Below are 23,111 nucleotides of genomic sequence, written 5' to 3'. Positions count from 1 at the left end.
CAGCCCGGCGGCCTGGGCTGCGCAGGCCCGGGGGCGGTGCCAGGCGGGAGGAAGGAGGCGTGCGGTGGGTGTGGGTGGAGCTGTTTATTTCACACCTTCAGGTTGGTTTTCACTTCCTGAACCACAGCCCCGCCCCCGCCCTGTCCCCCCCACTCCAGCCACAAGCACGTCCAGGCCCTGCACACACACACACACACGCACACACGTGTACACAGTCTCAGCCCCCAGCCAGGGGTCCCAGAGGAGGGTGAGGCTCCCATAGCCCTGCCCCCATTGGGAGGGGGCGGGGCCTGGCCATGCAGGGCCCAGTGGCCCTGCCCCGTGGCACAGGCAGTCAGGAGGGGTGCCATGCCCCCCAGGGTGGGCGGGGCATAGGGGAGAAACAGTCCTGCCTCTTTGAGGAGGAGGGGATTGGACCATAGAGCACTGCCTCCCACAGGGCAAGTGGGAGGGGCTTATGTACATGAAGCCACACCCCTGCAGGGGCATGGTTAAGGGTGAGGGTGTGGTTAACTGTGGGAAGGGTCTCCAATACCCTTCTCTCTTGGGGCGGAGGTGCTTAAGAGCCTTATCCACAGGGGGTGGGGCCAGGCAGCAGTTACCTACGCCCCTTCAGAACCAGGATGGGCCATGTGGGCACTTAGACACGCCCCCTGGCTGCTGTGGGAGGAACTTGTGGGCACCTAGCCCCACCCCCATAAAGTGTGGGTCGCCCAGGCCACACCCACAATGGGAGAGGAGGGGGTGGAGCTAGGGAAGATGGAACCCTGCCCCCTGACCTCCAAAGGGAAAGAACTTCCAGTCCTCCAAGCACTATCCGGGGGTGGGTGGGGCCTCATGACGATCCATCAGGGGGCGGGGTTTCAAGGGGCGGGGTCCCAGGGCCTGGGGAGTGGGTGCGCAGGTGCTTGCGGAGGTCAGAAGCTCCCAGGAAGGCCTTGGCGCAGTGGGGGCAGGCGTGAGGCCGCACCCCTGAGTGGATGCGCTGGTGCTTGCGCACCCCGGCCCGGTCCAAGAAGGCCTTCCCACAGGCTGGGCAGGGGAAGGGGCGTAACCCCGGGTGCCCCTGCTGGTGGCGCCGGAGCTCCCCCACCGAGCTGAACACTTCCCCGCACTCTGCACACGCTGGTGGGCCCTGGTGCCCTGCAGCCTTGGCTGGGGGCTCTAGGCCTGGGCGTTGGCCTTCGGGGGGTGCCTCTAGGTCTTCATGGTAGCTGGCGTCAACTGGATCATCTAGGCCCAGCCGTTGGTCACTGGATGGTGCCTGTAGGTCTTGGTGGTGGTAGTTGGCATGAACTGGATCACCTAAGCCCAACTGTTGGTCATTGGGTGGTGCCTCTAGGTCTTGCTGGTAGCTAGCAGCAACTGGATTATCTAGGCCCGAGTGTTGGCTGTTGACTGGAGCCTCTAGGTCTTGGGGGTGGTAGCTGGCATCAACTGTATCATCTAGGCCTGACTGTTGGCTGTTGGGTGGTGCCTGTAGGTCTTGCGAGTGGTAGTTGGCATCAACTGCATCGTCTAGGCCCGACCGTTGGCTGTCAGGAGGCATCTCGAGATCTTGGGGGTGGTAGTTGATGTCAACTGCATTGTCTAGGCCCGGGCGTTGGTTGCTGGGTGGCGGCACCTCTAGGCCATGGTGGTAGCTGGCCTCAACTGGATCATCTAGGCCAGGCTGTTGGTCACTGGTTGGAGCTACTAGGCTGTGGTGGTAGCCTGCGTTGACCGAGGTGCCTAGGCCAAGATGGTACTCATTGATGTTGCTTGGTGCCTCTAGGCCCAGCCGTTGGTTGGTGGCATTGGCTGGCACCTCCATGCCCAACGGGGGGTAGCCGGTGGCAAATGGGACATCTAGGCCCTGCCGGCCATGGTTGACATTGAATGGGGCATCTAGGCCAGCCCTGCCACCCCCGTCTTCCCCGGCCCGGTCCCCGTGGGTCCTCTCGTGTTTGCGGAGGCTGGAGGACACCACAAAGGCCTTCCCGCAGCGCCCGCAGGTGTAGGGGCGTTCACCAGAGTGCACGCGATGGTGCTTGGTGAGGCTGGCACGCTCGGCGAAACTCTTGCCGCACTCCCCGCACTGGAAGGGGCGGTGGCCCGAGTGGACCAGCCGGTGCCGCTTGAGGTCCCAGGAGGCCACGAAGGTCTTCTCGCACTGGGGACACTTGTAGGGGCGTTCACCTGTGTGCACGCGGTGATGCATGGCCAGGTCGGCCGGCTGTCGGAAGGCCTGAAGGGTGGGAGGACAAAAGACCGTGAAGAGCTGCTCTGGGTTGGGTCCAGCCTAGGTCCCTCATGGCCTGGACACCCATCACTGGGGCTGAGTGGGGCATGTAGGCCCCAACACCCATCGCTGGGGTTGGGTGGGGCATGTAGGCCCTGCTGTTGGGTTTGGGTGGGTTACCTAGGCCCTGACACCCATTGTTGGGATTGCATGGGGCATCTAGGCCCTGCCGTTGGGTTTGGGTGGGGCACGTAGGCCTTGACACCTATTGTTGGGGCTGTGTGGGGCATGTAAGTCCCGACACCCATCGCTGAGGTTGGGTGGGGCATGGAGGAATGGCGACCAGACCCGGGCACCGTATTCCGGGTACCGCATTTACTAGAATTTATGACCCCCCCACAATCAGCAGATTCTCAACATGGGAAACGGTAACAAATTCGAGCACCCGCTGTGACCAGAATCTAATGACGGGGAGGGAGGGGGAGGGTCTTAGATTCAAGTAAACATAGTAATTCATTTCTCTGAATTGAAAAGGACCCCCCCAGTCACTGGAGAAGGCATACACGGCACCGTGTTCCCCGTCATTAGATTCTGGGCATGAGAAGTGATACCAAATACAGTCATTTGGACAGCCCTAGTCCCTTTCTCCCCACTCCCGAGAACCAACCTTGCCGCACTTGTCGCAGCCGTAGGGCTTGACCCCCAGGTGCGCCCGCTGGTGGCGCCGGTAGCTGGAGGGGTCGGAGAACATGCGGCCGCACTGCGGGCAGAGGTAGGGCTTCTCCCCGGAGTGGGTGCGCTGGTGGCTCTGGTAGGAGGAGAGCTGGGTGAAGCCCTTCCCGCAGTCGTCGCAGCGGTAGGGCTTGTGGGCCGCGTGGATGCGCTGGTGGCAAGCCAGGGAGGAGGAGCGGGAGAAAGCCTTCCCGCAGTCGGCGCAAAGGAACGGCTTCTCGCCCGTGTGGCTGCGCTCATGGTTCTTGAGGTCCTTGAGCTCGGCGTAAGTCTTCTGGCAGGCCCCGCACTGGTAGGGCCGCAGCCCCGCGTGGGTCCGCCGGTGCTTGCGGTAGACCGAGGGGTCGGCGAAGGCCTTCCCGCAGTCCCCGCAGGCGTACGGCTTCTCCCCAGTGTGAGCCCGCTGGTGGATCTTCAGCTTGGAGAGGGTGCCGTAGGCCTTGGCGCACTGTGGGCACCGGAAGGGCAGGTCGCCGGCGTGGCGGGCCAGGTGGACCCGGAGGCAGACGGGCTGCATGAAAGCTTTGCCGCACTCCTGGCACACAAAGGGCTTCTCCCCCGTGTGGCTCCGGCCGTGGCTGCGCAGCTCCGGTGCCGTCTTGTAGGCCTTGGCGCACTGGCCGCACTGGAAGGGGCGGGCTGAGGAGTGGCTGGCTTGGTGCTTGCGGAGCTGGACCCGGTCAGTGAAAGCCTTGGGGCAGGAGGGGCAGGGGTGGGCAGGTGGCGCGGTGCCGGCAGCGTGGGAGCGGGCATGGCGCTGGACACGGGGCACATTGGGGAAGGTCTTGCCGCAAGCCAGGCACTTGTAGCGGCGGCCGCAGCGGGCATAGGAGGCCCCTGCGGCTGCCGCCGCCTCCTCCTCCTCCTCTTCCTCATTGGAGGAGGAGTCGCCCTCCAGCTTCACCTCCACGCTGGCCTCCCCGGCCTCATCCATCCTGGCCGGGCCCTGCCAGGGAGAGAGAAGGTGGCAGGTCATGGGTGGACGGAGACGTGGGCAGATGCAGGAGTGATAGGCTGGTTGGATGGAAGGACAGACAGGATTTGGTCTGGGGACATGCCTGCGGTGTGCAGGACGAGCCTTATGGCACAGCTCCTGGCTGGAGCTGCCCAGATGCAGCCAGCTCTAGGGTGGAACAGAAGAAACGGGGGAACGACCCCATCGAACACGGGAGGAAGGCACCCACCTCCGGCTGGGCTGGGACCCGGCGCCTCTGCTCTACCTCAGGAATCATGGGGTGGTGCCTGCGGTACCCTGGTAAGGGTCTCGGGGGACCCCGGGGCGCCCTGGTGCCCGGTGGAGAAGCCGTGGGGCAGAGAGGGAGCTGGGGGTAGCTACGGGGATGGAGGCAGAGAGGGATGCATAGGTCAGGTGCATAGGATGGGTGCATGGATAATAGTGGTGTGGGGATGGATGGATAGAGATAGAGGGATGGATGGAGAGATGTCTTTGGAGATGGATGGATGGGCGAATAGATGGGTATGTGTGCGGATGGATGGATGGATGGATGCAGACACAGACGGATGGGTGTGGAGATGGATGGATGGGTGCATGGGTGAGTGGAAGGAGGGAGGAGGTCTACATGGAGAGATGGATGGTGGCGGTGTGCACGGATGGAGCAATGGACTGAGGTGTGTGGGGACAGACGGACGGATGGGTAACAGAGGTGTGTATGGATGCCCATGCAGAGATGTATGGAGATGGACAGACGGATGGAGTAGGCATAGACAGAGAGATGACAGACCCGGGTAGACAGAGCCCCGGCTGGGATGACGGAGGCGAAGCAGGCGGTTGGACTGGATGCGAGCCCTGAGCTCCTTTCAACCCTTGCTGCGGGGGAATTTGTAACAGACGTGTGCATGGACGGACGGACAGGCGTGTGCGCGGGGGCACGCGTGGACGGAGAGAGAGACGGGTGGATGAACAGCTCGATGGGCAACACAGGGGCGTATGGATGGACAGCCCGACGGGTGCAGGGATGGGCGGGTGGGCGAGCAGAGCGCTGGGTAACGTGTGCGCGTGGACGGAGAGACAGACAGAGGGCATGCGGGGCAGACGGCTGGATGGGCAGACCGTAGGTAGGTAGGCAGGCAGGCAGGCAGGCAGGCATGATGGATGGATGGATGGGAGGACAGAGGTGTGTGCACGGGTGGGGGACACGGGGTGGGGTGGGGTGGGGGGAGGACACAGCAGGTGTGCAGGGCGGGGCGGGGCGGGGCGGGCGTGTCGGTGTGTCCGGGCGGGCGGGCACCAGATGGGCAGACGGAGCCGGGCGCGGGGGGGGCAGGAGGTGTGAGTGGGGGGCGGGGCGCAGACGGGAAGACTGAGGCCGCGGGCACGGCCCGGGCGATGCGCGGACACCCCCCCCCCCGCACAAAAGGCGGGGGCCGGGGCCCGGCGCTAGGACCCGGCGGTGCATGGGGGGGGGGGGTCGGGGCCATGCAGGGCCGGCCCCCCCGAGCCAGGCCCGATATGGGGGCGGGGGGGGGGATCAGTCGGTGCAAAGCGCGGGCCGGGCCCGCGGGCTGTGCGAGACGGCTGGCGCTAGGACCAAGGGGCGCGGACGGGCGGGCGGGCGGGGGCTCGCAGGGCGGGGGGCACAGGGGGGCAAAGCGGCTCCTACCTGCACCGCAGCCGCTCCCCGGCGCTAGGACCCGTGGGGGGGGGTGGGGGGAGAGGCGGAGACAAGGGGGGCAGGCAGTGGGGGGGCAGGAAGTGAGGCACCCATGCAGCGGTAGAGGGCCCTAGGGTGCACACCGGAAGTGTGGCAGGTGGGGCGGCGGCGCAGCGGGAGTGGGCGGGGCGTCGCAGCCGAGGGGGCGGTGCTCGGCGCTGCCGGGGGGCGGGGCCCTGCAGCGCGCAGCGGGCGGGCAGTACGGGCTGCGCACGGGCGCGGGCAGCCGCTGCGGGCGGAGGAAGGGGCGGTCGCACAACGGAAGTGTGGCTTTCCCCGGAGGGGGGAAGCCGGCTCGGGGGCTCACCGGAAGTGCGGCATTCCGCGCGGAGGTGGAAGTGGTTCCCAGCGCACACCGGAAGTGCGGGGCAGACGGCATTAGGGGGTGCACGCGCAGAGTGGGGAGGGCGTTGGGGAGCGCGCACTAGGCGCGGGGCACCAGCGTGTGTTGTGGGGAAACGCACGTCACCATTACACCGCCCCCCCGACCCGACGTGACCCCTCGGGAGCCAGTTTGGAGCGGGGACATTTCATGAGACCCCCCCGCCCTTGACAGGAAGTAGCTATGGATGGGGGGTGCGTTTCATAGATGAACCTCCCCCTAAACCGGAAGTACCCCCGGAATAGCGGGGGGGCTTGTTTGGGGAGGCAGGGGGAAAGCTTTGCTGGCGGCACCTCCCCCGGCCGGAAGTGGCCCCCCCTCGGCGGGGCGGGGGGAAGCCTTTGGCCACCGCACACTTCCTGTTTCCTAGCAACAAAAGGGAAGTGCTGGAAGAGCCCCCCCCCCCACCCCCGGGCTCCCCACCCCCACCGCCGGCCGGGGGGGCCGCGAGCCGGGCAGCAAGGGGTTAACTGCCCCCCCAGCGCGGACCTCGGGTTCGGGGGGGGACAGCATTTGGGCCCCCCCCCCCCCCCGGCAGGAGCGCACGCGCCCAGGCCCGGCCCGCCGTGCTGGAGGTAAAGGGGGAAACTGAGGCAGGGGTGGGGGGAGCCGGGAGGCCTGGGGCCCGTGGGGGGGGAGGGGAGCAGGGTTTGGGAGCCGCACACCTGGGCACCCCCCTCCTCACGTCTTCCTCCTCCTCCTCCCCGCAGGCCCTGCCCCCCCGGCGCCTCGCCCCGATGTGAGCCATGGAGGCGCCGGGCCCCGCCCCCCGGGACGAGCGGCGCTACCGGTGCCGGCAGTGCCCGCGCGCCTACCGCCACGCCGGCAGCCTGGCCAACCACCGCCGCACCCACGAGCTGGGCGTCTTCCCCTGCCGCCGCTGCCCCAAGGAGTTCTCCAACCCCATGGCCCTCAAGAACCACCTGCGCCTCCACACCGACGGGCCCAGCCGGCGCCGCCACCCCTGCCCGGACTGCGGCCGCGTCTTCCGCGCCGCCACCCAGCTGAGCGCCCACTGCCGCGCCGCCCACCCCGGGCACGAGGGCTCGGGGGACCCGCGTGGCGGTGACGAGACACACCAAGCGGGCTGCCAGCCCGCCCAAGACGGCTGCCGTGCGGGCCGAGACCCTTTCCAGAAAGGCCAGGATGGCTGCCGGCCAGGCCCCGGTGGCTGCCAGCAAATCCAGGATGGCGGGCAGCTAACGCGCGAGGGCTTTGGTTGCCTGCAAAATGGCGGCCGGCGAGGCCGAGATGGCTGCCCGCCAATCCATGATGGCGGCTTGCGTGACCAAGATGGCTGTCCGCCCAGCCCAGACGGGTTCCCATCAAGCCTAGATGGCTGCCAGGGGGGTCAAGACGGCCACCAAGTGGGCCCGGCTGCCGCTGCTGCTGCCGCCACATTCTTCCCTCCCCTCCCCGGCGGCGCTGGGACCCTCCTGAGCAACCTGGAGCAGTACCTGGCCGAGTCGGTGGTGCCGGCCGACTTCTCCCAGCTGGGCCCCGCCCCCAAGATGGCGGCGGGGGCAGAGCCAGTGGAGCGCCGCTACCGCTGCGACCAGTGCGGCAAGGCCTACAAGCACGCCGGCAGCCTGACCAATCACCGCCAGAGCCACACGCTGGGTGTGTACCCCTGTGCCGTCTGCTTCAAGGAGTTTGCCAACCTCATGGCTGTCAAGAACCATGCCCGCCTCCATGCTGGGCACCGCCCCCACAGCTTCCCATTGGCTATTGAGCCCCCCCGGGAGAGGCCGCAGCGAGCCGCCTCATTGCCCTCGCGCTGCCCACCCTCAGATGAATGCGTCAAAGCCGAGAAACATCCGGAAGTGGCAGGGGAAACTGAGGCACGGCCCTACTGCTGCGGCGACTGTGGGCGCACGTACCGGCATGCCGGCAGCCTAGTGAACCACCGCCAGAGCCACCAGACGGGCATCTATGCCTGCGGCGTGTGTGCCAAGCGCCTCTACAACATGGCAGCCCTCAAGAACCACCTCCGCGTCCACTTGAAGGGCGAGGCGGGCAGCGAGGCAGACAGTGACCCTGTGGCGACCTCACCACGGCCCTATCGGTGCGGGGAGTGCGGGCGCACCTACCGGCACCGTGGCAGCCTGGTGAACCACCGCCACACCCACCGCACGGGCGTATACCGCTGCTCGCTGTGCCCCAAGGAGTACTCCAACCTCATGGCGCTGCGCACGCACGTCCGTGTGCATGGGCGCCGTCATGGCGAGGGTGAGGAGGAGCAGGAAGAGAAGACCCGGCGGTGCCCGCCTGGCACCAGTGCCGCACAGCCCCACATCTGCGGGGCCTGTGGGGACATATTCGGGAGCCTGGGGGAGCTGCGGAGCCATGCACGGAGCCACGGCGGGCCGGAGGGGCGGGCCTTCGCGTGCGAAGTGTGCGGGCGGCGCTACCGCCATGCGGCCAGCCTCGTCAACCATCGCCGGTGCCACCAGACAGGTGACTTCGCCTGCCCACTCTGTGCCAAGGCCTTGGCTAACATGGCTGCCCTCAAGAGCCACCTGCGGGGGCACCAGCGGAGGAGCCGCCGGGCGGCACCAGGGACAGATGGTACGGTCAATGAGGTCACCGTGCAGGATGTCTCTGGCAACGAGGCCACGCCGGGCGACATCTCGGAGGTCACCTTGGAGGATGTCTCCACCGACGAGGCCGCGCCAGGCGACGTCTCTGTCGATGAGGTCACCTTGGAGGATGTGTCTGCCGACGAGGTTGCGCCGGGCAACGTCTCGGTGGACGAGGTTACGCTGGGGGACAACATCTCTGCTGATGAGGTCACGCCGGGAGACGTCCCTGTCGATGAGGTACCACTGGGGGAAGACGTGTCTGCCACTGAGGTCGCACCAGGAGGCACCCCCAGTGAGGTCACACAGGGCGGCATCCCGTTGGGCGACGTCTCGGTTGACCGGGTTGCGCTGGGGGATGTCTCCATTGATGACATCACGTCAGGAAACGTATCCGATGCCCATTATAGCAATGCAGTAAACGGGTGGCCGTGCCCCAAGGAGGAGGATGTCGAGGATGACGATGAAGGGGGTGGGGCTTCCTCCCCAACCGAGCGCCCGCCCCTGGCACCGGGCATCTACCAATGCTCTTTGTGCCCCAAGGAGTTCCCGGACCTGCCAGCACTGCGGTGCCACTTTGGCGCCCACGGACGAGCACGGCCAGCAACCGAACGGCCCTACCTGTGCAGCCTCTGTGGCCTCATATTCCCCGGCGAGGACGACCTCCGCACCCACCACGGCCTGGCCCACGAGGCGCCAGCGCCGGCTTCACCTGCCTACCCAGAGCCGGACGGGCGTGGGGAGGACGAGTCGCCGCTGCTCTCGCACATCTGTGGCTACTGCGGGCAGACATTCGACGACATGGGCAGCCTGGAGGAGCATAGCGCCGGGCACCGTGAGGAGAAGGAGGCGGCCCTTGCTGACACATCGCGGGCCCTGCCGCCGGTGCCGCCGGGCGTGGAGCCGCGACCTTATTCCTGTGGGCAGTGCGGGAAGACCTACCGGCACGGTGGCAGCCTGGTGAACCACCGCAAGACCCACCAGGTGGGCCACTTCCCCTGCAGTGTCTGCACCCGCCACTACCCCAACCTCTCAGCCTACCGCAACCATCTCCGCAACCACCCCCGCTGCAAGGCAGGGCAGCCCTCGCCAGTGCCCCTCCGGCCCGGCAAGGCCGGGCAGACATCTGCTGGCCACCGCCGGCCATCCCGGGAGGACAGGAGGACGCCAGAGGTACCCATTGGGCCCCTTAATTGGCACAATGAAGCCAAGACAAAACTAGAGGCACCTGATCAGCCCCCTGGTAGTGACCATCGGCCACCGCAAGAGGACACCAAGAGGCCACTGGACGGGCATCCTAGTGGCAACTCCTGGCCACGGCAAGAGGGAGAGAAGAAACCGGATGCCTGCGATGGGCCTCCGAGTGGCCACCACTGGCCACTGCAAGAGGAAGCCAAGAGGCCACCAGAGACACAAGACGAGCCCCCTACTGGCACCCATTGGCCACTGCAAGAGGAAGCCAAGTGGGCACATGATGGGCCCCCTAGTGACACCTGTTGGCCACCGCAAGAGGAAGTCAAGAGCGAGATGGGGGATGGGTCCCCCGCCAGTTGCCCCCGGGTAGAAGAGGGTGGGGCAGAGCGGCCCTTCCGCTGTGAGCTGTGCGGGCGCAGCTACCGCCACGCCGGCAGCCTCATCAACCACCGGCAGACGCACAAGACGGGCCTGTTCCGGTGCGGCGTTTGCCACAAGGCCTTCTACAACCTCATGGCGCTCAAGAACCACCATCGCATCCACTTCGAGGCCCGGCGCCACCGGTGCCAGCACTGCCCCAAGGCCTTCCGCCTCCGCAAGCAGCTTCTCAGCCACCAGCGTGGGCACCGCAAGCCGACGCCCACCCGACGGGCACCCGGGGGCCCCCGGCGCCTCCCCCCGGACCCTGAGGCACGACCCTACGGGTGCGAGGAGTGCGGGCGGACCTACCGGCATGCCGGCAGCCTGCTCAACCACCGCCGGAGCCACGCCACAGGGCACTATGCCTGTGGGGCCTGCCCGCGCACCTATGCCAACCTCCTGGCCCTCAAGAACCACGAGAGGGTCCACAGCCGGGCCTTCAAGGGGCGGCGGCACCCGCCGGCCCATGCCCGGCGTAGGCCACGGGCAGGCAGCGGCCATCTTGGGGGCTCTTTGGATGGCCTTGTTGGGGGTGACCATCTCGGAAGCCCTCCGGGCAACCATGTGGCCTTGGACGAGGGTGGCGGCCATTTTGGACAGCCTGTAGGCGACCCAGGGACAGCAGCGGCCACCTCAGAAGTCCCCCGGGCAACAGCGAGGACTGCATTGGTGGCGGCCATCTTGGCAACCACATCGGAAGGCCTTCGGACAATCATGTGGGTGGCAACTATCTTGCAAGCCCCTCAGCAAACCATGTGGGGGGGTCTTCAGAGGACTGTGTTGGCGGTGGGCTTTTTGGGACTCCCTCTGGCCACCATGTCAGTGGCTCCTCAGCCGGCCAAATGGGTGGCCATCTTGGGACTCCTTCCAGCGCCTGGAGTGGCCAGTCTCCAGGTAACCACGTTGATGGCGGCCCTCTTGGAACTCCCTTCAGGTCCTCAGAGAGTCATATGGGTGGCATTGGCCATCTTGGAACACCTCCAGACAACCCGATCAGCGGCACCCATCTTGGAAACTCCCCCGGAGGCCATCTTGAGGCCCCAACACCTGTCCCCGGTGCCTTCCAGTGCCCCGTCTGCCCCAAGTGCTTCCCCACGCGGGCGTCCCTGAAGAACCACGGGCGGGTCCACACCAAGAAGCGGTTCGAGTGCTCGCAGTGCGGCAAGGCCTACCGGGCCTCCCGGGACTTGGTCCAGCACCTGTGGCGCCACCAGGCTGAGGCCGAAGCCGCCGCTGCCGCCTCCTCGTCGTCGTCCTCCTCCTCCTCGTCCCACAACGGGCCAGGCCCCGACCGCAGGCCCTACCAGTGCGACCGCTGCGAGAGGACCTACCGCCACGCCGGCAGCCTCCTGCACCACAAGAAAGTGCACACCACGGGGCGCTACCCCTGCCCGACCTGCCCCAAGGAGTTCCGGAACCTTCTCTCCCTCACCTACCACCTCCGCACCCACACGGACCAGAAGCGGCACCGGTGCCCGCGGTGCGGCGCAGCCTTCCGGACTGCTGGGCGCCTGGCTGCCCACTCCAAGACGCACGCTGCTGACAGCGGGAGCTGATGCCCTCCGGCAGCCATTTTGTGTCACAAGGGGGGATGGGCGGGGGGGAGGGTCTTCACCCATTTCCAACCTACCCCACCTGGTTTCCTCAAGGGGGGACTTCGATTTCCTCAGGTCCCGCTAACGAACGTCTTAACGAGCCCCCCCGACCTCGCAGAGTTATGGACTCTACTGGAAGAGCATGCAGTCAACGTTGGTCAACCTCAACCCAGCCAACGTTGGGTTGTTTCTTTCCCTGATTGGCCAGCGCGAGAGATGTCAGTGCCGTTTTATTCGGCTTCACCTTTTGTAGCGGATTAATTATTCGGGGGGAGGTGGGGGGGAAGGGGGCATAAAATTAATTATTCCCATTGGGGGGTTTTGATCCAAATCCAAGCTCTCTTGTGTCTCCCTGAATTATTGTACGTGTCTGTTTTGGGATGGGAAGCAGGAAGGTTTTTAACGCCCGTGGGCCTGGGGGGATACCTGGCCCCCCTCCAATTCGAGAAATCCCCCATCCCCTGCCAATTAGGGGGGAGAGAAGCAAGCCCCAAACGAGTGGTTGGAAATGGGGGGGTTCGGAGTTGGGGGGTCCTGTCTCCTGGCTTTGTTTCTATCCCCCAATACGCTGGAACAGGGGTATGGGGGGGATCTTCATAGAAAATAGGGATTTGGATGAGGAGACCAGGGAGGTTTTGATGGAGAAAAAATTGAGATCTTGATGGGAAAAAGTGAGATTTGGATTGGAAGACCAGGGGAGTTTGCTAAATAAATGGGGATTTTGCTGGAAAACCCGGGATTTGGATGGGCAAACCAGGGGCTTGTGCTGGGAAGGGGCTGCGACGAGGTCCGATGAAGCCAATCAAAAAGCGGTGACTTTTTAAAACAAAAACAATAAAATCTGTCGGGTTTTTTTTTTTTTTTGGCTTTTCCATTAAACACCGGTTCCTTTCCGGAGCACTTCCTTGGCTTTTCCATCAGCGGCCTCCCATTTTTGGATTTTCTGGTTAAAAAAATAATCTGCTTTTTTAACCTGAAGAAAAGGTGGAAAAAGGCAGCTTGTTCCTCAAGACAGTTTTAAAAAGTTGCTTTTTCAACCCAACCCCCCCCCCAGCAAAATGTCTTGCGTAAAATGGCTTAAAAATCTGCTTTTTTTCACCCAAAAAGCAGGGGGAAAGTCTCAGTTTCCTGGCAGTTCAAAACAGTTTAAAAATCTGGGTTTTTTTAACCCAAAAGCTGCAAAAATGTCTTGGTTTCTGTGAGGTTTCAGATGGTTTTAAAAACACTGGGCTTTGCCCCCCCCCCCCCCCCCCCCCGGCAGAAAACCAGCCGTTTCCAGTTCACAACGGTTGAAAAATCTGCTTTTTTAGCCCCAAATAAGCTGGGGAAAATGTTTCTTTGGTTTTTCTAAGGTTTAAGATGACTTTTAAAATTGCTGGTTTTCACCCCTAAAAAGGGCAGAAAAAGAGCTGTTTCCAGTGCAAAATGGTTTTTAAAATGCTGGGTTTTTAAAATGAGGGGAAAAGGCAAATCTTTTTTTCTGAGGTTCAAAATGATTATAAAACACTGCTCTTTCACCCCCCCCCCCCCAAAAGCATAAAAGTGGCTGTTTCCAGTTTTACGTGGTTTTAAAAATGCCGCTTTTTCAATGCGTGTTGGGGTCGGGGGGGCTGGAAAAAATCTGTATTGTGACCTGCAGTGGTTTCAAAACACTGATTTTTTTTCACTCCGCAAAAGGCAGGAATACGGCTGCTTCGGGGTTTAAAAAAAGCCACTTTTTTCAAAGTGGAGGGAGGCAAAAAATCCATTATTTGGGAATTTCAGAAGTTTCAAAATGTTGCTTTTTCACCCCCCAGAAGCCAGCAAAATGTGAGGTAACCCCACATTTTGGGGGGGGTTAACCCCCAAAAAGGCTGGGAAAAAGTCTCCTATTTTCCCCAGTTTAAATTGATTGAAAAATGCTTTTCTTTTTAACCCAAAAAGGCAGAATAAATGTCTGTTTTCTGGAGGTTTGAAATGCTTTAAAAATCTGCTTTTTTTAACCCCAAAAGGCAGAAAAAAAATCTTAGTTTTAAACTAGTTAAACCTGAGAAAACTTGAGACATTTTCTGCTTTTTGGGGGGGTTAAAAAAGCAGATTTTTAACCTAACATAAACCCGGGAAGAACCTGCTTTTTAACCCCCAAAAGGCAGACAGATGTCTTAGTTTTCCCAAGTTTCTACTAGTGTAAAAATGCTGGGCTTTTTTAACCCCCCAAAAAGCAGAAAAAATGTCCAGATTCCCCTGAGGCTTGAAATGGTTTTTAAAATGCTGCTTTTTCAGCCCCAAAAGTGACAAATTTCTTATTCTACTCCAAAGGTTCAAAAAGGATTAAAAACCTGTAATTTTTTTACACAAAAAAACAGCAGGAAAAGGTCTCGGTTCCCTGGGGGTTTAAAATGGGTTTGAAAATGCAACATTTTTTAACGGAAAAAGAGAAAAGGTGGGTTTTTCAACCCAAAACAAAGAACCTGGCAACATGGTTTAAAAATCTGCTTTTTTTTTCCACCCAAAAAAGCGGAACAAGTCTCGGTTTCCTGGAGGGGTTAAAACGGTTTAAAAATCTGCCTTTTTCAACCCCCAAAAAGGTAGAAAAATGTCTAGGGTTTGATGTGGCTTGAAAAACTCTGGTTTTCACCCCAAAAGTAGACAGGGAAATGTCTTGGTTTTTCCATGGTCCGGAAATGGTGTGAAATCGGGGTTTTACCCCCTCCCGGAGGGGGGGGTGGGTCCTTGTTCCCCGGAGGGGTCACTCGGGTTTCGAGGGGGTGCGTTCACCCCGGACGCCGCGGAGTTGGGGGGTGGCCCGGATGCCTGGGGTTTCCAGGGGGGAAGGGGGGGTCAGGGCCCTCATCTCCTGGGGGGTTGGGCCCAGCACGTCAGGGGGGTGTTGGGGGGGGGTTAATTGCCTGGCACTCAGGGCAGAACTGGGGGAGTCGGGAGATCCCCAAGACGCCCCTGGGCAGTTTGTGGGAGCGGGGCACAAGGGCAGGGATGAGCGGGTGGGTGGAGACGGGGACCAAGGAACGGGCGGGGGCAGGAGGCGATGGAGGGTGGGTGGGTGGGCGAGACGAGTGAAGGGGCGGCAGGAGATGTGGATGGAAAGGGAGGTGGGTGGATGGGTGGTGGGGAAGTGGATAGACACAGCGGAGATGGAGGGGTGGACAGGTAGGAGGTGGGTGGCTGGGGAGCGTGGAGAGGGGACGCAGGAGGAGATGGTGGTAGGTGAGTGGGAGGCCGGAGGGGTGGCAGGTAAGTGGACCAGCGGATGAGTGGCTGGCTGAGGAGTTGGGGGGTGGGCGGGGAAGGGGCTGGTGGGTAGTGGCAGACGGGTGAGGAGGGGGTGACTGGGCACGTGGCTGGTGGACACCTGGATATGTTAATGATGTAAATGAGGGCAACGATCACGCGTGACGATTCGTGGTCTGAACACGGTGGGATCTTGAAAACGGCCCCAAGGGGCTTTAATTGATTGGTTTCCAGGCATCCCCGTGCCGCTGTTCCCCAGCGTCTCCACCCCAGAGCTGGCTGCATCCTAACTCTCCCCACAGTGTTACGTGCAGCCCTTCCCCACCCCAGAGCTGGCTGCATCTGGGGTGTCTGTAGGCAGTGTTATGTGCAGCCATTCCTCCTTCCACCCCTGAGCTGGCTGCATCTCAGCTCCCCCCTGCAGTGTTATATGCACCTGCCATCTAGTGGTCCCACCCCAGAGGTGCCGGGTAGGTAAGTGAGAGGGATGGTGGGTAGTAGGTGGACGGATGACGGGGGGTGACCAGACACGGGTGGTGGACACCTGCATATATTAATTATTTAAAGGAGGGTGACAATGACTCGTGCTGATTCGTGGTCTCGAAGACAGCCCCAGGGGGCTTTGATTGGTCAATTTCTCTGGTTGTGAGGGGGAGAAGCCAAGTGGCTAGTCTCCGCCCCCCATGCCGCTCCACCCCAGAGCTGGCTGCATCCCCGCCTGCCTATGGAGTGTTATATGTAGCTGTTCTCTAGTCACCCCACCACAGAGCTACATGCATCTTGGCCCTCCTTACACAGTGTTATATGCAGCTGTAGCTCAGTTCCACCCCGGAGGTGGCTGCATCTCCGTCTCCCTGTACAGTGTTTCATGCAGGTGTAAGTCAATTCTACCCCAGAGCTGGCTGCATCCCAACCCTCCCTATGCAGTGTTATATGCAGCCATACCTCAAGTCCACCCCAGAGCTGGCTGCATCCCTGTCTCCCTATGCAGCATTACATGCTGCCGTACCTCAGTTGTTCCACCCCAGAGCTGGCCACATTACAGTCCCTCTCTCCAGTGTTATATGCAGACAGTCTCCAGCCACCCCACCCAAGAGCTGGCTGCGTGGAGACGCCCAGACAGTCGACATCCAGCTGCTCTTTAAATGGCTGCTACCAACCGGGCACAGTTCGTTCCTCCCTCTCTCCTGCCCTGTCACTGCCACAGGAGATTTGCATATTAACTAAGGTCATTTGCGTGGCCGCCGTCCCAAGAGAGAGAGGATTCACCTTGTCCAGCCAGGCCAGACCGCTCAGGTGTGGTCTTGCCTGAGTTCCCCATCTGTGAAATGGGCAGAGAGGCCTTTGGGACAGGAAGTGCTCAACCCTGCCCGCAGGGACCTTGGGGCACGGCCAAAGGGCAACTGGAAGAGTGCTGGCCATTGGCAGGGTGAACAGGAAGTGAGGTGCAAGTCTGCCCAGCCAGCAGGAAGTACCTTGGTGATGGCAGGGACCAACAGGAAGTGGCGTGGCCATTGGAGCAGTCAACAGGAAGTAGGATGGCCACTGTAAGCCACCAGGAAGTCCAGGCCAACAGGTAGTGTCTTGGCTCTTGCCTAGGCCAACAGGAAGTAGAGTCAGGCATCATGCAGGCCCACAGGAAGTGCCTCCAGCCATTGTCCATGCCAACAGGAAGTGGCTTGGCTGTCACCTACACCAACAGGAAGTGGGGGTGGCCATCTTGCCAGCCCACAGGAAGTGGCATGGAGGCGTCTTAGGCCAGGTACTTGGCCCTGAGCAGGGTGAGGTCCCGGACGGTGCGGCCCAGCCAGGCCCGGTACTCGCGGCAGACCACGTAGCCTCGGCACTTCCTCTCAAAGGCTGAGGCCTGGTTGGCGGTTGCCATGGCAACCAATGGGGGCCCAGTGCCTGGCACCACGCCCAGAGCAGCCATGACGGCGCCAAGGCTAGCTCTCAGGCCCCGCACCCGGGCCCGGGCCCGGGCCAGGTGAGCCAGGAGCTGGGGCCTCCCCGGGTGCAGCTGGGCCTGGTCGTCCGCCACTACTGCCAAGAAGGCTTCGTAGGCCGCGTAAGCCACCTGGTTGCCACGGAGACGCTCCCCGTCCCCCAGGCCCCGCCAGGCAGGAAAGGGCAGGGCAGCGCCAGGGACCCCAGCCCAGCCCAGCGCCGGCGCTGCAAAGCCAGGGGCACTGAAGGGGGGCCCCTGGGCGCTCAGCTGGGGGGCAGGGAAAGAGCAGGCTTCAGTAGGTCTCCCCTGCAGACCCTCCCTAATCTCCCCTCCCCCTATAACCCCGCCCCCAAGCTTTGGCTCCACCCCTTTTGGGGCTAGAAACAGAGGGAGGATAAGACTTTAAAAACTGGGCACTGTGGCTTTAAGGCAGAGGGGGTGGGGCTAGGAAGGGGGCGAGGCCTAGGGCTATATAAGCCCAGCTGGCCCTGGGGCAAAGGCCCCCAGTCTGGTCTGGGAGAGGGGAGGAAGGAGCTTCCCCAGTGGAGGTAAGGGGCGAGGGGAGGAGGGTTGCAGTGTTGTAGGGGCCACGCCGCAGCTCTTCCACCTGCCCTCCCCGTGCCGCTTTTTGTCACTGTTCCGCGCCCCGAGCTGGCTGCATCTCAGCCCTCTTTGCAGGGCGTTGTGTGTGGCTGGGCCTCAGCTGTTCCACCCCAGAGCTGGGCACACCCCGCCCCCCCCTGCTGTTTTATGTACCCCTTCCGCCCCCGCCCCAGCTGGCTGCATCTCAGCCCTCTTTGCAGGGTGTAATATATGGCCAGGTCTCAGCTGTTCCACCCCAGAGCTGGGCGCATCTTAGGCCTGCCCATGCTGTTTTATGCAGCCATTCCACCCCAGAGCTGGGTGCCCCAGGGGAGGGTCTGGGGACTCACATAGGCCTGGAGCAAGTCGGTGGCGTCGGCCTGCAGCAGCCGGGCCAGGCTGTAGGCCTGGGCAATGGTGTTGGCAGTGGGATCCGCAGCTGCTTGGGCCAGCACCAGGCAGAGCAGGAGAGTCCCGGCTGCATGGGGGAGTCGCGGTGGGTGGGGGGGACCGGGCATCCAGGCCCCCATCCCCTCCCTCAAAAACCCAGGCATCCAGGACACCCCCACCCTAGGATGTTCCCAACCACCCCTCCAGGGAGCCCAAGGGTCTGGGTCACCCCCTAGGGGCCCCAGGCACGCGGGCCCCCACTTACCCCCTGCTGGGATCATGCCTGGTCTTAGTGGGGGCCCAATCCTGCCCCCCTCCCCCCCAGCCTCCCCCTGCCCCCTCTGAGCCACTCTGGGGCAAGGGCCGGGCCTGGCTCAGCTTTATTGGGACCCGGGGGCCCGACCCCCCCTCCGCCTCCAGCCTGGGAGCGGGGGCACTTCCTTGAGGGGGGAGGGGCACCATTGTGTGCCGGGGCCGCGACGGGGAGCCCCGCACGTCCGCGCCCGATCGGGTTACCCGCACGCCTGCGCTCCCTGGGGCAGGGCCGGGCACCTGGGTTCTCTGGGGGAGGGGAGCAGGGACCCCCGGGTTCCCTCCCCAAGCCCTGGGCGGGGGCTCCGCGGCCCTGCCACCCCCTCCCCCCTTGAAGAGTTCGGTCAGGTTTTTTCTTTTATTAATTAATAATTAATTAACAATAATTAATAATAATAATAATAATAATAAACACGCTGGAAGGGTCTGGGGGGCGGCTCCCCCCACTCCCAAGAAGGGTCAGGGTTAATTCCCGTGAGTGGGGGCGGGGCCTGGCCTGGCTCCGCCCCCTGCAGTGGAACTAGGCCAGGAAGCTTGGCATGGGCCCATTGCTAAGGCAACGGAGGAGTCAGTGGTGCTCCCTCCCCACTCGCCTTACCCCCAGCCCATAGGCTCCATGGGTTGCCTGGAGACAGCCCGGTAACCTCTTGACCCTGGCAACCAATAGCCAAAGCAGCTGTACCTCAGTGACACCCCTGCCACCCACTGCCAGTCTTCGTTGCCTAGCAACCTGTTAACCCCCCCCACCCCTGACCAGTAACCAGCCTGCCCCCCCTGCCCCCACACCCATAAGGCCTGTTGACCATCCATTGGTTGCCTAGTGACCACCAACCCTGTCAGCACACACCCCTCCCTTGAGTGACCTGTCATCCAATCAGGTGGGAGCCTGGAGACCAGTCGCCGTGGGAACTAGGCCTCTAATCAAGCCCCACCTGCCCAAGGTGACCAATAGACAGGCAGGTGAGTGACCCCCCGCCCTTCTCCCTTTCAGTTGTCAATCCCCTCCCCTAGCAACCAAACCACCATGGCAACCCTGTCACCAGCTGCCCTAACCAACTGGCTGCCATGGTGATGATAACTGGACCCCCCCCCCTTCCCCTGGCAACCAATCGCTGCAGCACACCACCTGCCAAGCCCTTCCGTAGGAACCACCTGCCAGCACCAGTTGTCTCCCTAGCAACCAAACTGCCATGACAACCAGGTACCCTGACAACCCACAGGGCCATCCCTTCCCTAGTAACCAGGTGTTATAGCAACCAACCCGCCTACCCCTCCCCTATCAACCGCCACATGATCCATCCCATCTGGCCTTTCCCTAGCAACCAACTGCCATGGCAACCAACTGGCCCATCCGTTCCCTAGCAACCATCATTGGGCACTCAACCCAACCATTCTGTCCTTGGCAACCAATCGCCATGGCAACCAGCCCATCCATCCATCCATCTTGGTCAATCACCATAACTCATTGTGGCGCCCAACCACTGAAACACAACAGCCAATGGAACCATCACTGCCATGGCAACCAACCTATCTATCCCTACCAACCTGCTGCCATGGCAACCAACCCATCCACCCCTCTTTGACAGCCAACCCCTGTGGCAATCAACTCAACCATCCATTCCCTTCCAGTCACCATGGCAACCAACCCAACCGTCCCATCCCTGCCAACCTGCTGCCATGGCAACCAAACCAACCATCCCTTTTCTACCAACCTGACACCATGGCAACTAACCCAACTGTCCCTTACCAATCACCATGACGACCAACCCAACCCTCCGTTCCCTACCAAACACCATGGCAACCAGCCCATCCATGCCCACCCCCCCCCAGCCCGCTGCCGCCGCCACGCCACCCAGCCAACCAGGGCCCCCTCCCACCCTCTCCACCCCTTTTCCAACCAACCCGTGGCCCCCTCCCGCCCCCCGTCACTCCACCCCCCACTGCCAGCCCACGATGCGCAGGTGCCGGCTGGCCAGCTCCTCCTCCTCCTCTTCCTCCTCCTCATCACCAGCGGCAGCAGCGGGGGGCGGTGCGGGGGCCTCGGCCTCGGCGGCATGGACGCGCTGGTGGCGGACGAGGGTGGAGCTGCGGCCGAAGGCCTTGCCACAGCGCAGGCAGCGGTAAGGGCGGGCGCCAGTGTGGGCGCGCTGGTGTACGGCCAGGTAGGAGCTGTCGCCGTAGCTCTTGCCGCAGACCCGGCACTGGAAGGGGCGCTCGCCCGAGTGCACCACGCGGTGCCGCAGCAGGTGGGAGCTCTCGGCGAAGGCCTTGGGGCACTGGGTGCAGCGGTAGAGGCGCTCGCCCGTGTGCACCCGGAGGTGGCGGCCCAGGTCGGAGCGCTGGGAGAAGCCCTTCCCACACTGGCGGCATTGGAAGGGGCGCTCCCCGGTGTGGACGCGCTGGTGCCGGATGAGGTGAGAGCTGAGGGTGAAGCGCTTCCCGCAGTCGCTGCAGTCGAAGTGGCGTGGGGAGGTGCGGGGCACGGCGGGCACTGGGCGGGGGCAGCGGGCACGGCCCCGGCCACGACCCCGGCCACGGCCGCGCCGGCGGCATGGAGGGGGGGAGCGGGGGTCAGGCCAGGAGGGGGGCGGGGGGGAGGAGGGGGGCGAGGCCGGGCTGGCTGGGGGAGGGGCAGTGTCGGTGTCGCCTGGAAGGGGGGGAAGGGGCAGGGGTGATTCTGGGGTCTTCTGGGCACCCGGCTTCATGCGTCTGCCCGCTCCTCCCTCCTTCCCTGGGTGGAGGGGTGGACAAGGAGATGGAGGAATGGGTCCAGGGATGGAGGGATGGGTGGCTGGGCGGAGGAGCGCGTCCATCCCTCCATCCGCCCCCACTCCCGTCCTCCCTGTTGCTTCTCGTCCGCTCCAGCCCACCCTCCTCCATCTTCTCCACATATCCCTCCATCCCGCAATCCATCTGGAGACCTCTCCGTCCGCCTGTGCATCCGTCCGTCTCCTCGTCCATCCCCCTTCCACCCCCCCCTCCCCCGCACTCACCAGCGCGGGGCCCAGGGGGGCGGTCGCCATGGGGCAGGTCCAGGCCGCAGGCCGCGTCCCCGCGCTCCAGCTGGGAGATACCGGCCGGCTCGGGCACCGAGAAGCCTGCCCGCGAGACCCACCGTCACCACCAGAGGACCCCCGTGTCCCGGCAGCCCCAGCGCCCCGCCCGCCAGGGGGCTGGGACAGGAAGTGGCCACGGGGGTGACTTCTGGGGGCACCCCCCAGGCAGGGTGGGAAGGGGGCTGCCCCGCGGCATGGTGGACAGGTGGACGGGGGCCACTCCAGGGGATGGTGGGAAAAGGAGCAGAAGGTTGCCTTGGGTCAGTGTAGGGGAAGGCCGGGGGGCATGCCACAGCGCCCTGCGCAGGGGAATGAACGGGAAGCGGCTGCCCCAGGGGGTTGTGGGAAGGGAATGGAGGGGCCTGCCCCAGGGCATTGTGGGTAGCGGGCTCACCGAGGGCGATGGCGTCGCCGTAGTTCTCCTGGATGACGTGGTGGCAGAGCGCCCGCTGCCGCGCGTCCAGCAGCCCCCACTCCTCCATGGCTGCCGCCTGCGCCGGGGACGCGGGTCACCACCGCGCCGCCACCACCACCGCGCTCGGCGGGGCGCGGGGATGCCTACGCGGGGTGTGCGTGTGTGTGCGCATGCGGGCGCAGACGCGTGTCCCGGACGCCTGGATTCTGGGGCAGGGGCTGCACGCGCGCGTCCCGGACGCCGGGGTTGTGCATGTGTGCGCGTGTCCTGGGTGCCTCAGTTCTCTGCGTGCGCGTGTCACATGCCCGAGTTTCGTGTGCGTGTGTGCGTACATACGTGTCCCTGGGTCCCGTGTATGCGTGCGCGTGCAAACAGAGGGACGGGGCAATGGGGGCCAAGTCCAGCACTAACCAGGCTGGGGGGGGAACAATGGCGGTGGCTGGAGCCTCCTCCCCACTGCACCCCCCCCAGACCCCCCCCATGCCCACACCTTGCCATCCCCTCCTCCACGCACGCAACCCCCCCGCCCCCGCTGTCACTGCACCCCCACGTCATCTCCTTGCCCCCCCATTGCCCTGCACTGCCCCGCCCACTGCACTGCAGTGCACCCCCTCGTTGCCCCCATGCCCGACCCCCGCACTCACCCCCGGGGCTGCGCCGTGGCTTGCTGCCCCCTCCCCCCCGGCTCCTCCTGCCCCCCCCCCGCCCGGCGGGGGGGGGCCGGGGGCTGCTGGGGGGCCCCGGGCCGGGCTGCCCCCCCCGCCCCGCCCCGCCCCCCTCCCGCCCGGCCCCGCCGCGAGGCAGCCGGCGCCGTGCGACAGGAAGTGCCTTTTGTGTGCCCCCCAGCCCCCCCACTTCCGTCTCGCGCCGCCGCTCTGCCCGCCGGGAGGACTGGGGGACTCGGTGGTGTTAACCCCTGCCTGCCCGCCCCCGTGCAGGCTCTAAAAGGGGGTCTGAACTGGGAGGGGAGCAGGCCGCCGGTGCACTTATGGCGCGAGGCAAGGGCACTGGGGGGGGCTGCAAGGGGCGGGGGTAAGAAGGAGACCAGCCCCAGCGTGGGGCGAGAGGGCACCTGGCAGACAGTACACGTATGGCGCCACGCAAGGGCACTGCAGGCGGGGGGGTTGCAAAGGCGGGTCTCCAAGGGGGGGGGTCTGAAATGGGGAGGACAGTGGACCTAAGTGAAGCTGGTGGGGGTGAAGTTGCACCCGGCAGACAGTACATTTATAGCGTGGTGCCAGGGCGCTAACGGGGGGACCTTTGCAGGGGGCGCTGTCAGGGGCAGGGGGTCTGCATGGGAAGTGGGGTGGACCGAGGCGTGGAGAGAGGCTGGTGGGGGAGTGACACGGTGCCCAGCGCCGTGGTAGGTACGTTTATGGCACGGG

At 63.7% G+C, this 23,111-nt stretch overlaps 4 protein-coding genes across 6 annotated transcripts in view; 1 reads left to right on the top strand and 3 right to left on the bottom strand.

Annotated features, from left to right (window-relative positions):
• Positions 1-69: 69 nt before the first annotated feature.
• Positions 70-5,750, bottom strand: ZNF668 (zinc finger protein 668). 2 transcript variants are annotated; one of them, XM_019497356.2, is made up of 3 exons: positions 5,575-5,750; positions 2,889-3,899; positions 70-2,227 (listed from the first exon to the last, which is right to left on the bottom strand). In XM_019497356.2, the coding sequence occupies exons 2-3, from the start codon at positions 3,885-3,887 to the stop codon at positions 836-838; spliced, it is 2,391 nt and encodes a 796-aa protein (XP_019352901.2). In that variant the 5' UTR covers positions 3,888-3,899; positions 5,575-5,750; the 3' UTR covers positions 70-835. The 2 variants fall into 2 exon arrangements, with proteins under 2 accessions (XP_019352901.2, XP_019352795.2); XM_019497250.2 differs by lacking the exon at positions 5,575-5,750 and adding an exon at positions 4,138-5,123.
• Positions 5,751-5,892: 142 nt separating this feature from the next.
• Positions 5,893-12,692, top strand: ZNF646 (zinc finger protein 646). Its single transcript, XM_019497127.2, has 2 exons — positions 5,893-6,582; positions 6,718-12,692. Exon 2 carries the CDS (start codon positions 6,754-6,756, stop codon positions 11,308-11,310), a length of 4,557 nt encoding a protein of 1,518 aa, XP_019352672.2. The 5' UTR covers positions 5,893-6,582; positions 6,718-6,753; the 3' UTR covers positions 11,311-12,692.
• Positions 12,693-15,214: 2,522 nt separating this feature from the next.
• Positions 15,215-18,514, bottom strand: LOC102575521 (cardiotrophin-2). Of its 2 annotated transcripts, XR_002093144.2 has the most exons (3): positions 17,904-18,514; positions 16,499-17,238; positions 15,215-16,344 (listed from the first exon to the last, which is right to left on the bottom strand). XR_002093144.2 is itself a non-coding variant. In XM_014603527.3 (2 exons), the coding sequence occupies exons 1-2, from the start codon at positions 18,222-18,224 to the stop codon at positions 16,777-16,779; spliced, it is 783 nt and encodes a 260-aa protein (XP_014459013.3). In that variant the 5' UTR covers positions 18,225-18,514; the 3' UTR covers positions 15,215-16,776. The 2 variants fall into 2 exon arrangements, 1 of the variants encoding a protein (XP_014459013.3); XM_014603527.3 differs by having other exon boundaries at positions 15,215-17,238.
• Positions 18,515-18,599: 85 nt separating this feature from the next.
• LOC102575749 (zinc finger protein 850) overlaps positions 18,600-23,111 on the bottom strand; it is a 30,380-nt gene continuing 25,868 nt past the window's right edge. Inside the window, exons 3-6 of the mRNA XM_059731297.1 lie at positions 22,371-22,617; positions 21,706-21,802; positions 21,249-21,353; positions 18,600-20,902 (exon numbers count right to left, since the gene is read on the bottom strand). Coding sequence (XP_059587280.1) covers positions 20,181-20,902; positions 21,249-21,353; positions 21,706-21,802; positions 22,371-22,617 — 1,171 coding nt within the window. The 3' untranslated portion in view covers positions 18,600-20,180. The remainder of the gene's footprint in view (positions 20,903-21,248; positions 21,354-21,705; positions 21,803-22,370; positions 22,618-23,111) is intronic.

The sequence above is a fragment of the Alligator mississippiensis genome, chromosome 7, assembly GCF_030867095.1.
Source record: "Alligator mississippiensis isolate rAllMis1 chromosome 7, rAllMis1, whole genome shotgun sequence".
NCBI classification, from domain to species: domain Eukaryota; kingdom Metazoa; phylum Chordata; order Crocodylia; family Alligatoridae; genus Alligator; species Alligator mississippiensis.
This window is presented reverse-complemented; position numbering and strand designations above follow the sequence as displayed.